Source organism: Caretta caretta, chromosome 28, assembly GCF_965140235.1.
Source record: "Caretta caretta isolate rCarCar2 chromosome 28, rCarCar1.hap1, whole genome shotgun sequence".
NCBI lineage: Eukaryota > Metazoa > Chordata > Testudines > Cheloniidae > Caretta > Caretta caretta.
The window spans coordinates 2,243,730-2,256,730 of NC_134233.1; the positions used below are offsets into that span (position 1 = coordinate 2,243,730).

General features: G+C 54.3%; 1 protein-coding gene across 4 annotated transcripts; it reads right to left on the minus strand.

Moving 5' to 3' along the window:
* Nucleotides 1–297: 297 nt before the first annotated feature.
* LOC125628644 (monocarboxylate transporter 13) lies at nucleotides 298–13,001 on the minus strand. 4 transcript variants are annotated; one of them, XM_048833881.2, is made up of 5 exons: nucleotides 12,618–12,998; nucleotides 7,241–7,450; nucleotides 6,967–7,110; nucleotides 5,102–5,441; nucleotides 298–4,053 (listed from the first exon to the last, which is right to left on the minus strand). In XM_048833881.2, exons 2-5 carry the CDS (start codon nucleotides 7,440–7,442, stop codon nucleotides 3,615–3,617), a joined length of 1,125 nt encoding a protein of 374 aa, XP_048689838.2. In that variant the 5' UTR covers nucleotides 7,443–7,450; nucleotides 12,618–12,998; the 3' UTR covers nucleotides 298–3,614. The 4 variants fall into 4 exon arrangements, with proteins under 4 accessions (XP_048689838.2, XP_074980254.1, XP_048689836.2 ...); XM_075124153.1 differs by having other exon boundaries at nucleotides 3,666–4,053; nucleotides 4,674–5,441; nucleotides 12,901–13,001; XM_048833879.2 differs by having other exon boundaries at nucleotides 3,666–4,053; nucleotides 4,674–5,441; nucleotides 12,618–12,997.

Consider the following 13,001-nt stretch of genomic DNA (forward strand, 5'->3'; position numbering starts at 1 on the left):
GAGCTGCAGGAAAGCCAACAAGAGCACAGACCCCAGCTGCATCCATTGTATAACTGCCTGATCTCCTCCCCATGTTCCATAGCCTCCTCACCCAGACGCCCAAGAACGTGGTGGGGAGGCTCCGGGCACCCAGCCACTCCACTCCAGAGGATGGCTCAAGCAACAGAAGGCTGGCATTCTAATAGTTTGATTTGTAGTGTGGCTACAATAAGCAATGTGGCCTTGTCCTTCCCTCCTCCCCCACCGCACCCGGGCTTGTCTGTTACCTCATTTTTTTAATTAATAAAGAATGAATGGTTTCAAAACAGTAGTTACTTTATTTCGAAGGGGGGAGGGTGGTTGGCTTACAGGGAACTAAAATCAACAAAGGGGGCGGGTTTGCATCAAGGAGAAACACACACAACGGTCACACCGTAGCCTGGCCAGTCATGAAACTGGTTTTCAAAGCCTCTCTGATGCGCAGCGCACCTAACTGTGCTCTTCTAATCACCCTGGTGTCTGGCTGCTCAAAATCGGACGCCAGGCAATTTGCCTCAACCTCCCACGGGGCCATAAACATCTCCCCCTTACTCTCACAGATATTATGGAGCACACAGCAAGCAGCAATAACAACGGGAATGTTGGTTGCGCTGAGGTCTGACTAACAGCGCCAGCGCGCTTTTAAACGTGCAAAGGCACATTCTACCACCATTCTCCACTTGCTCAGCCTATAGTGGAACTGCTCCGTACTACTGTCCAGGCTGCATGAACCACGGGAGCAAGGGGTAGGCTGGGGTAGACGGTCTGCCATTGCTTTCACAGAGGGAGGGGCGACTGACGACATGTACCCAAAACCACCCACGACAATGTTTTTGCCTCATCAGGTGTTGGGAGCTTAACCTAGAATTCCAATGGGTGGCGGAGACTGCTGGAACTGTGGGATAACTACCCACAGTGCACCGCTCTGTAAGTCGATGCTAGCCACGGTAGTGAGGACGCACTCTTCCCACTTAATGCACGTAGTGTGGACATACGCAATCGACTGTATAAAATCGACTTAATTTCATAGTGTAGACATACACATTTGAGTTCCTTCCAAACTCTTGGGTGAATACCAGCTGGTCCTGGTGACTTACTGCTGTTTAATTCATCAATTTGGTCCAAAACCTCCTCTAATGATACCTCAATCTGGGACAGTTCCTTAGATCTGTCACCTAAAAAGAATGGCTCAGGTTTGGGAATCTCCCTCACATCCTCAGCCAGGAAGACCAATGCAAAGAATTCATTTAGTTTCTCTGCAATGGCCTTAATGTCCTTGACTGCTCCTTTAGCACCTCAATCGGTCAGGGGCCCCACTGGTTGTTTAGCAGGCTTCCTGCTTCTGATGTACTTAAAACATTTTTTTGCTGTTACTTTTTGGGTCTTTGGCTAGCTGCTCTTCAAATTCCTTTTTGGCCTGATTATATTTTTACCCAGAGTTTATGCTCCTTTCTGTTTTCCGCACTAGGATTTAACTTTCACTTTTTAAAGGATGCCTTTTTGCCTCTCACTGCTTCTCTTACTTGGTTGTTTAACCGTGGTGACAGTTTTTTGGTTCTCTTGCTAGGATTTTTTTAATTTCAGGGTATGCCTTTCAATGGAGCCCCTAAAATGGCGTCTTTAAAAAGTTTCTATGTAGCTTCCAGGCATCCCTGTATAACCAGCCACCCCGCCCCAGAGGTGGCCACATCTCAGCGCTGGGCGAGGGGTCCTGGTGTAACCAGCTGCCCCGCCCCAGAGGTGGCCGCAATTCAGCGGTGGGCAAGGGGTCCCTGAGTCACCAGCCGCCCTGCCCCAGAGGTGGCCGCATCTCAGCGCCGGGCAAGGGGTCCCTGTGTCACCAGCTGCCCCGCCCCAGAAGTGGCCGCATCTCAGCACCGGGTGAGTGGTCCCTGAGTCACCAGCCGCCCCGCCCCAGAGGTGGCCACATCTCAGCGCCGGGCAAGGGGTCCCTGTGTCACCAGCCGCCCTGCCCCAGAGGTGGCCGCATCTCAGTGCTGGGCAAGGGGTCCCTGGATAACCAGCCGCCTCCAAAGAGCCTGGGAAAGGCTGAATTACAAAGGGTACGAGCAATGCCCCAGACAATGGACAGGGGCCAGGATCACAGGGGGAGCCCAGGGCAAACTCCCTAGGACAGGATGGTTCTGGGAGGGGAGTGGGGTCTGGTGGGTTAGAGCGGGGGCCGGGGCTGGGAGCCAGGACTCCTGGGTTCCATCACCAGGTCTGCACCATACCTAAATTAATCCCTTTACTTGCTTATCTTTCCCCCACTCTGCACACCCAACCCAAGCTGTTTTGCCCAATCCTTGGAGAAACCTCCCTTGTTACTCCGTTAATATTCACCCACCCCGCTGTGAAGAGACCTGTTCCTTTCAATGCGAGAAAACTCAAGATGAACTTTCAAGCCACTTTGCTTCAATGAGGCACTTTTGACCTTTGGCCCACCTGCCCGGGGGGGGGCATTGTGGCCACTTCCAAGCTAAAGTCACCTTCGCTTGGGCCCCTTCCTCCCACGCGCTGGTTAGGGGCCCATGAACTCAGATGCCCGCTAGAGGAATTGGCTGGTTTTAATTCCCCCCCGAATGCAGCTCTGTTCCAAAAAAGGCGGCACTCGAAACTGCCACTTTTGTCCCCCGCCCCCATAAAACTGTCATTTTGCTAAACAACTCCCTCCCCCCTTTAATGAGCAAATCCTACATTTTGGAGGTTAAACTAATCCGGGAGGGGGGCCTTTACACCCATAACTGCATTTCTGGGACATCACTAACCCCCTGCCGCCGGAGTGGGGTGCAAAGCTGGGTGTCCATTTCCTGCCAGCCATTCACAGCAGCAAGTGGGGAAACTGAGGCAGGGGCCTACCGCACATATTATGGGAGTGGGCCTTTTATTTCCTGTCTGCATACACCTGCCACTGTGTAGTCCCCAGTCATGTCCCGCAGCCAACCTGGAACAGAGAAAGGGAAGAGTCATCCAGACCAACAGCAGGAAAACCCAGGGTGACCTAGAACAATAGCCAGAGAACATAGGGCAACCTAGAACATGAAGGCGATCTCAAATGACACAAGAGACAAGTGTGATCTAGAACAATATCTAGAGAGCACGCAGCAACCTAGAACATGGAGGTGACCTAGACTGTCATGCAAACACAAAGTGACCTAGAACAACATCCAGATAACGTAGGGCAACCTAGAACATGGAGGTGACCTGCCATTGATGGTGTGTACAGGGTTTCCCCAAATGAATGCAGCGGCCCGATCCTCCTCCCACTTTATAAAATGTTCTTTGTGTTAAACCCAGACTCTGATCCAATTTCTGCTCCTCGTTGGGGTCTTCATAGACTGAACCCTCCCCCGCTTCCTCAGCATCCTCCCCGAATTATGGACCTCCACAAAGGGCCTTAAGCTTCCAGCAGGCTTCTGGGAGGTTGGAGCCCATGGGAGGCACCGGTGGAGAACCCAGGAGGGCAAGGGTATTTATGTGCCTTATTTCTGTGAAGGAGCATCCTTCTCGGTGGAGATATTGAAGGGGATGGTAGGTAGGAAGAGAGGCAAAACTCTAGGACCCCTCCCCAGGCTGGAATTTACGCTCTGACCGCATTAGCCCTTCCAGAACCTGGTCCCGGTCAAGGAGTTCGCCCCACGGATCAGAGGATACAAACAGGGGATTAGGCCCAGGCTGTGATAATGGATTGAGGGGCCCCAAAAGAGCTGTGGGGTGGGGGGGTAGCTGTCCCTCCTTGGTTCCCTCCCTTCACCCAGCCACTGCCACAACCCCCTTGCAGTCACGCCGGCTCCCTGAGATCTTGGCTTCTGGCTGGCCAGTCTCTGTCCTGGGAGGAAAGTTCCCCAGAGGTCGGTGTCAATGCGGCCGGCTCCGCCCCGGCCTCCACCTTGGTGCCATGGCAGGCAGGAGGGGAGGAGCCCAGGCAAGAGAAGAAATTGGGCAGAGTGACCAAAACCAGGCTCCCCGACAAGAGGAAAGCCCCAGCTGCCAGGAAAGAGGCTGTGTAGTCCCCAGTCGTGTCCCGCAGCCAACCTGGAACAGAGAAAGGAAAGAGTCATCCAGACCAACAGCAGGAAAACCCAGGGTGAGCTAGAACAATAGCCAGAGAACATAGGGCAACCTAGCACATGAAGGCGATCTCAAATGACACAAGAGACAAGTGTGATCTAGAACAATATCCAGAGAGCACACAGCAACCTAGAACATGGAGGTGACCTAGACTGTCATGCGAACACAAAGTGACCTAGAACATAGGGCAAACTAGAACATGGAGGTGACCTACGGTGCCATAAGAAGCCAGGATGACTTAGATCAAAACCTAGGGTGACCTAGAAACAGGGCGACCTAGAACGAGGTCACAAGAACCTTGTGGGGTCTAGCTGGTTGGAACAGGGGGAACTGGGAGTCAGGACAGCTGGTTCTATCCCCACCTGGGGTTGGAGGGCAGCTAATGCCAAGCCGGATGATGTTCACATGTTAACCACTGTTCCCAAGACCAGGGTAGGGGCCAGGAGTCTTGGTTCCAAGAAGGACCAAGTCTATGACTTAAGGTTACAGGGGAAAGGGCAGGGTTGGGGATTGATTTATGGGGGAAGGAGGAGCTCATTTCCAATTAATTGAACGGGAGGAGAAGAAAGCCAGAGGCGATCTACCAGAGAACGGCGCTCCCAGAAGCCCACCGATGCTCTCCATCATCTGCAGCAGCCCCATCGAGCCAAAAATCTGCCTGATGCCCACGATTTCCGGCAGGATGGAAAAGACCACGGGGGTGAGCGCCCCGGAGAAGAACCCGTAGCAGATGCCGATGGCCATCAGCAGCGGGTAGCTGCGCCCCAGAGGCACCAGAGCCAAGGAGATGCCAGTCAGGGAGGTCCAGGCCACCAAGATGTGGCTGAGGTTGAAAACCCGGCAATCGGCCAGCCAACCCGAGAGGAGGCGGCCACACAGGTCAGCCACGGCCGCCACGGACATAAGGAAGGCGGCCTGGTACTCGTCGAAGCCCAGCTCCCGGGCCCGGGCCACCAAGTGGACGTAGGGAATGAAGTAGCCGGTGTTGATCAAGGTCACGGCCAGGACGAACCTCATGAAAGGCCAGTGGAAGAGCAAAGGCAGGCCAAAGAGGGTGGAAAGCTTCCCCAGGCAGCTCCCGCCGGGGTCCCCGGCGCCGGCCAGGTCCTCCTTGAGGGTCAGGGGGCGGATGAGGGCACCGCACACCACCAGGTTGAAGGACATGCCGGCCACCACCAGGAGGGCCCCCCGCCAGGCGTAGGTGTCCACCAGGAGTTGGAAGAGCGGGGAGAAGGCGAAGGAGGACAGGCCCACGCCAGTGAAGGCCAAGCCCGTGGCAAACGTCCGGCGCTTCTTGAAGTAACGGGCCACCGAGGCCACGGAAGGCGTGAAGACCAAGGCCCACCCGAAGCCTGCAAAAAAAAAAAAAGGGGGGGGGGCATAAAATACACAAGTAGGGCCCCCCCCAATCACATCCAGGTTGGTACGGCAACAGGCCGGACGTGGCCACAAATGAGACTGTTTTGGGCCCATCTACTTTTTAACTCGTTTTTCCAAAATGGCTGCTGTGTGGCTGCAGCCATTTTGAATGAGGCCCGGCTCCTTCCTCCCCCAGCCTCAGTGATTACCCTCCCCCCATATACTGATGGCCATTTTGAATGAGACCTAGCTCCTTCTCCCTACCCCCACCCATCAAATGGTGGCCATTTTGATGGTCCTCTCTTTCCTTTGATGCCCCCCCCGAACCGTCCCCCTCAGCGGCAGCCATTTTGAAAAGGCCCTGCTCCTTTCCCCTGTGGCCCCACAGTTCCCCCCATGGGATGGCAGCCATTTTGAAAGGGCCCTGCTCCTTTCCCCTGTGGCCCCACAGTTCTCCCCCACAGGATGGCAGCCATTTTGAAAAGGCCCCGCTCCTTTCCCCTGTGGCCCCACAGTTCCCTCTCCCCCCAACCCCCAGGATGGCAGCCATTTTGAAAAGGCCCCACTCCTTTCCCCCCATGCTCTCGTCCCTCCAAACAACTTCCCCACTGATTCTGCAGACGCAGTGGCAGCCATTTTGAAGAAGCCCTGGCTCCTTCCCCCTTGGGTCTACGGTTGCCCCCCACATGATGGTAGCCATTTTGAAAAAGGTCAACTATTTTAAAGCCCTAATTTAGTAGAACAGGAAGACTTCATGGTCTCCAACAGGTAGGCTTAGAAGAATTATATTCCCCCCCCCGTCCCCCATCGGTAAGTGTTGGTAAACGCCCATTCAGCTGTAGACACCCAAACCAACGAACAGATATGGTCAATCGATAGAGATCGAAATGTACAGATCAGCAAAGTAAAGTCGTGCGCCGTAAGGATTAAAGGAAGTATCCTGAAATCCAGCTTGGTCCGGACACGTGAGGGGGACCACTTCTGTTTTTATGGCTACCAAGGTCTAACTTTTTCAACCTCTACGCCTGTTGGTCCATACTTGTCCGACCAGCCCCCGCGGTTTCCCGCCGCTGTGCAAATTTCAATCCATAAAACCAGGGAGGAGAAAACAAAAGGTCGAACCCATAATCTTACGCAACCGTGAAAGCGTAAGTGGATAAAAAAAAAAAAAAAAAATCTCACAGAGACGCTTTAAAAGAAAGCGTCGAAACGACCCATCTAAATGCTCAAAAACAAACAACATCGAATGTTGCCAAGCCCACCAATGAAGGTTTAGCTCGGGTTGGCTGTTTGAACTCCCGGAAAAGGTGAAATGAAGATCTGAAAACCCGTCACCGGCAACATCCGGTCATTCCTGCCTGGAATACCGGATATTAGACCCAGAATCCCTTGCTCCTGGTCTTCGGCGAGGATGGTCCCAGGGTGCACTCGGTTACCCAGAAGCTCTTGCTCCCAGCCTTGAGCGAGGATACTCCCAGAGGGCACTGAGGCAGGGGGGGAGGCTCGGGGGGGACCTACCTGAGAGCAGCCCGATGCTCAGGTACAGGTGGGTCAGGCTGGTGGCGAAGGACGCCAGGAACATGCCCAGCCCCGAGAGGACGCCCCCGGCCATCACCACGGGGCGGGCGCCGTACTGGGTGCTGAGGGCGCTGCCCACCGGACCTGCAGGGGACAGCAGAGAGACACCGGGCGGGCCCTGTTACCCTGTGATGCAGCTGACTCTGGGGGAGGAGTGGGGTTCTCTCTCCTACCTCCAAAAGAGGGTCAGGATCCCCTGCCCCCCCGAACTCACTAGCAAACTGCTGCACGGCGATCCCGATGGAGGTGATCCAGGAGACCCGCCCCGCCAGCTCCCCGAAGTACCCCACAAACTCCATGAAGAAGACGCCGAAGGAGCGGATCACCCCAAAAACCAGCGCCGACTGGAAGAAGGCAGCCAGCACCACCATCCAGCCCCAGCCCCCGTCGGGGGGTTGGGGGTGCACCACCGGCATGGGGCTCACTGCAGGAGAGAGAGTGGGGCGTTACAATAGGCGCTTTTGTCCTGGGGTACAGGTCCTCCAGTCCCGGCCTCTCCCAGCAGGGGGCGCTGTGGGGCGCGGGGGAGCTCCCAGCTCCTCCAGTCCCGGCTTCCGAGCAGCTGCTTTTTCCCTCCCTTTGCATCTCTCACTTGGCCTCAAAACTGCCCCCCAACAAAGACTCCGTGCGCCCCCTTCCTAGCCTCCGGCTCCATGCCTGGGGCTCTGGGTGGCCCCCCACCTGCCCGTCCCCCCATACCAGGGGCCCCTATTCTCCCCCCATACCTGTGTCTGTGTGTCCCCCGTCTCTCCCTATGCCGGGGCCACCATCCCCCCCATGCCTGGGGCTGTGTGCCCCCCACCCCCGATCTTATTTCTCGTCTTTCTATTGGGGAGATTGGTCATTTAGGGTGTCAACACAGTAAGCTCCATTGGGGTGGGGGGACCATTCAGCTGGAAGACCCTAATTTCTGCCTTTCCCCGGTTCTTTGTTCTACAGGCAATCCCAGAGGCACGCGCCTGAGGCCAGGGGTTGACCCTCCTCCCCCTAAAATCAACAGGCCTCTCCCCACTGCCAGACCCTCCTGGGTGCAAAGTGGATGAAGATAGATCGGAACGACGCCCTCTCAATCCAGAGTCTCCACAGATATTCAGTGCAAGATTAAACCCGACGTATCACGCGCAAAAGGCGAGCGAAGAGGCCGCGACCCGGAACGACGGTGGCCGAAGAAAGTTCTACTGCACGTCGGAAGGAGGCTTTGCAATAAGTTTGGGCCTCCAGACCCTGGGTCGGTAGCAGGAATGCGTGTAAAAGTTTGCAAACGATACCAAACCAGGAGGGTTTCAGAGCAGCAGCCATGTTAGTCTGTATTCGCAAAAAGAAAAGGAGGACTTGTGGCCCCTTAGAGACGAATCAATTTATTTGAGCATGAGCTTTCGTGAGCTACGGCTCACTTCATCGGATGCATTCAGTGGAAAATACAGGGAGGAGATTTATATACACAGAGAACATGAAACAATGGGTGTTACCCTACACACTGTAACCAGAGTGATCAGGTAAGGTGAGCTATTCCCAGAAGGAGAGCGGGGCGGGGGACACACACCTTGTGTAGTGATAATCAAGGTGGGCCACTTCCAGCAGCTGACAAGAACGTGTGAGGAACAGTGGGGGGTGGAGGGGGGAAATAAACATGGGGAAATAGTTTTACTTTGTGTAATGACCCATCCACTCCCAGTCTCTTTTCAAGCTTAAGTTAACTGTGTCCAGTTTGCAAATTAATTCCAATTCAGCAGTCTCTCCTTGGAGTCTGTTTTTGAAGTTTTTTTGTTGGAGAATTGCCACTTTTAGGTCTGTAATCGAGCGACCAGAGAGATTGAAGTGTTCTCCGACTGGTTTTTGAATGTTATAGTTCTTGACGTCTGATTTGTGTCCATTTATTCCTTTACGTAGAGACTGTCCAGTTTGACCAATGTACATGGCAGAGGGGCATTGCTGGCACATGGTGGCATAGATCACATTGGTGGATGTGCAGGTGAACGAGCCTCTGATCGTGTGGCTGATGTGATTAGGCCCTATGATGGTGTCCCCTGAATAGATCATAGAATCATAGAATATCAGGGTTGGAAGGGACCTCAGGAGGTCATCTAGTCCAACCCCCTGCTCAAAGCAGGGCCAATCCCCAATTTTTGCCCCAGATCCCTAAATGGCCCCCTCAAGGATTGAACTCACAATCCTGGGTTTAGCAGGCCAATGCTCAAACCACTGAGCTATCCCTCCCCCAGATATGTGGACACAGGAGCGGTTGCAAGTGCCTTGGAGGGTAGGATTCAAATTCAAAATGATCTGGACAAACTGGAGAAATGGTCTGAAGTTAAGAGGATGAAATTCAGTAAGGACAAATGCAAAATGCTCCACTTAGGAAGGAACAATCAGGTACACACACACACAATGGGAAATGACTGCCTAGGAAGGAGCACTGTGGAAAGGGATCTAGGGGTCAGAGTGGACCACAAGCGAAATATGAGTCAACAGAGTAACCCTACTGCAAAAAAAAATCAAGCATCATTCTGGGCTGTATCAGCAGGATTGTCGTAAGCCAGACACGAGAAGTAATTCTTCCACTCTGCTCCGCATCTCATTCTGGGCACCACATTCAAGGACCGAGGTGGACAAATTGGAGAAAGTCCAGAGAAGAGCATCAGAAATGGTGAAAGGTCTAGAAAACACAAGGGAAGACTGAAAAACTTGGGTTTGTTTAGTCTGGAGAAGAGAAGACTGAGAGGGGGACACGATCACAGTTTTCGAGTACATAAAACGTGGTTACAAGGAGGAGGGAGAAAATTTGTTCTCCTTGACCGCTGAGGATAGGACAGGAAGCAATGGGCTTAAATTGCAGCAAGGGTGGTTTAGGTTGGACATAAGGAAAAACTTCCCAACTGTCAGGGTTGTTAAGCACTGGAATAAATTGCCTAGAGAGGTTATCATTGGAGGTTTTTAAGAACATCTTAGACAAACACCCGTCAGGGATGGTCTAGAGAATACTTAGTCCTGCCTTGAGGGCAGGGGACTGGACTAGAGGACCTCTCGAGGTCCCTTCCAGCCCTACAATTCTATGATTTAGCAATTCGTAACTCGTGATATCCAAGCAAACCCCAGAAGAACAAAACCAGTAGATTTAGGAGGGCGGGGATTTGGGGTGCATGCCCCCAAAAGCATGTAATGGCCAGACTGGGTCAGACCAAAGGTCCATCGAGCCCAGTGTCCTGTCTTCCGACAGCGGGCAACGCCGGACGCTTCGGAGGGAACGAACAGAACTGGGGCAACGCTTGAGTGATCGTCCAATGCTCGCAGAACCCAAGCCGGGGAACGTCCCCAGAAAACCATCCCCAGAGCTGAGCCCTTTAGCGAACCTCCAACCTCGACCACAAAATTGTCAGCAGTGGAGAATTCCCCCCCACACACACAGACCCGTTAGAAATTGCTCCAACAATTCAGAACACCAAACGCCCACCGGCCGGAGCGGACCGCAGTGACTTGTCCAAGGCAGCGGGAGATGGATTGACAGAAATAGCGGGTGGAGTGGAGAAGTAAACTCAGGCTCCCTGGAATATCACACGTGGACAGGGGTTGAGACATGCAAGGTTGTAATGGAAAAGGGGTATGAGAGAAAAAAGAAAAGACGTAAACTAGACAGTCGGCCCGCACTCTTTGCTGTTTGTGTTCTTCGATCTTTGCTTTCCGTCACCTTTAGGAGTTGACCGCATGGCAATTCGAGAGCCTGTTATGCCAGATCTATCGGGCTTTTGTGGAACCGTATTCACACCCTGCTTTATTTGGGTTTTCAAGGAAGTCTTCAAGCCTCCATGTACGTGATGCAGCGATCTCACTTCTTATACAGGAGTTTTACGGGAGCAAAGAACCGGTGATGGGGGTCTCGTGCGCGTCGCACCCAAGAGAGATGTGGACTAGATCGGTGGTCTGCAAACCTTTTTTTCTTGGCGACCCCAGTTGAAGAAAATTGTTGATGCCTACGACCCAACGGAGCTGGGGAGGAGGCGTTTGGGGTGTGGGAGGGGCTCAGGGCTGGGGCACAGGGTTGAGGTGTGGGCTGCAGGGTGGGGCTGGGAATGAGGGATTCAGGGTGTGGGTTCGGCCTCTGGCTGGGGCAGGGGGTTGGGATGCAGGAGGCGGTCAGGGTTCTGGGCTGGGAGTGCAGGCTCTGGGGTGGGGCCGAGGATGAGGGTGCAAGAGGGGGCTCCAAGTTTGGGGGGGCTCAGGGGTGGGGCAGGGGATTGGGCTTATCTCGGGAGGCTCTCGCCCACAGGCACCCCCCCGCTCCCCACAAGTTCCCAATGGCCTTGCAGTACTGGTTTGAAAATCACTGGTCTTGATAATACTTCATGAGCGCAGGGGACTGGACTAGATGACTTCTCGGGGTCCCTTCCCACCCTACAATTCTCCGAAGGGAAATTGTTCTGATCAACGGCTTACTTCATACTTCGCACTTCAACCCAGTTACCCAGGTTGTCTTCGGTTTTTTGCATCTTGAATAAGGGGTTCGCCATACACGGAGGCGACTGGCGCAAAGTGGATGAAGATAGATTGGAACATAGCCCCCTTAATCCAGAGTCTCCACAAGATTCAGGAGTAGCTCTGGCGCTTAAAGGCTTAGCTGACAAGATTTCATTTACACTTTCATTTCTGCTTAACTCCCACACACACAGGACCCGATTCTGCTTCCCCGTGAACTGGCTAATACGGATAATCCGCTTTCAGAGCAGATTTAAACGCACACCCAGCCCTCAATCCGAATTAACGTCCCAGTGTAGACAAACCCTTAAGACAGGGGTTCTCAAACTGGGGATTGGGACCCCTCAGGGGGTCCCGAGGTTATTACATGGGGGGGGTGGGTCACGAGCTGTCAGCCTCCACCCCAAGCCCCGCTTTGCCTCCTGCATTTATAATGGTGTTAAATATATAAAAATGTGTTTTTAATTTATAAGGGGGGCTCCGCACTCAGAGGCTTGCTGTGTGAAAGGGGTCACCAGTACAAAAGTTTGAGAACCACTGCCTTAAGAGGATGAGACATTTATCCCCCCCCCCCCTTCAGTGAGGGTTAAGAGTAAATCAGCAAAAAATTGACCCCCCACGTGCTGAACTCTTTAATCTTGCCACCAGGATTTTATTAACATCTTCGCCCCCAGCAGAGCCAAAGACATACCAGGGTGAACCCATCTCCATCACCCCCAAGATCGCATGCCCCCTCGCTGTCCTCCCCCAGCAGCTACTCACCCCAGAATCAGCCACACCAAAAGCAGTCAGAAGGGATCTAGTGGAGGGAGCTGCGATGAGGGGGGGGGTTTACCCCTTTAGCTAGGTGACTCCCCCACGCTCACTCCAGGGAAGGGGGAAGCAACAGCAGCTGGCGGGGGGTGGGGGTAGTATTGGGTCACCCCTCCCCCACCACCAGAGCGAGTGTGGCCAGGGTCAAAGTCTATCGAATCGCAGCAGGAAATCATGGACCTCCAAACACCATCTCCTCCCTCCTCCAGCCCGGAGGGGGGGGGGGGGTGGCGATCCCTCCCCTCCGCCAGGCGTTACACCTGTATACCCGCCTAGTCGCTGATCTCCCCCCCGCCCCCAATCCTTACCTGGCCGAGCATCACATCAGCCTCCGCTGCTCCCCCGAAAAAGCCAGGGCAAAAAATCCACCCCCCCTTCAGAAATCCCCCTCTGGGCGTTATACCCAGATACCAGCCCGCCCCCCCCCCCGCGCCGCCTTCCCGGGGGCTGGCGATCCAGGACGCCCTTAAAAAGCGGAGGGGGGGGGATGCGAGGATCAACGAACCCCACAAATCCGAAAAAAAACCCCCAAACCCACGTGTGTCCCCCCCCCGCGCCGGGCGCTCACGTGGACCGCCCTGGCCGCGCCACCTGGTCGCAACGTTCCAAGGGGGCGGGGCGCAGCGGCCGCGCCACCTGGTCGCAACGTTCCAAGGGGGCGCCCGGCCGAGCCGAGGCTGAAACTGCAGGGG

Coding starts and splice junctions, on each gene's coding strand:
- LOC125628644 (XM_075124153.1), bottom strand. CDS start 7,442: ATGCCGGTGGTGCACCCCCAACCCCCCGACGGGGGCTGGGGCTGGATG. Junction 7,111..7,240: donor CGCCGTGCAGCAGTTTGCTA/GTGAGTTCGGGG, acceptor TGTCCCCTGCAG/GTCCGGTGGGCAGCGCCCTC. Junction 5,442..6,966: donor GAGCATCGGGCTGCTCTCAG/GTAGGTCCCCCC, acceptor TTTTTTTTGCAG/GCTTCGGGTGGGCCTTGGTC.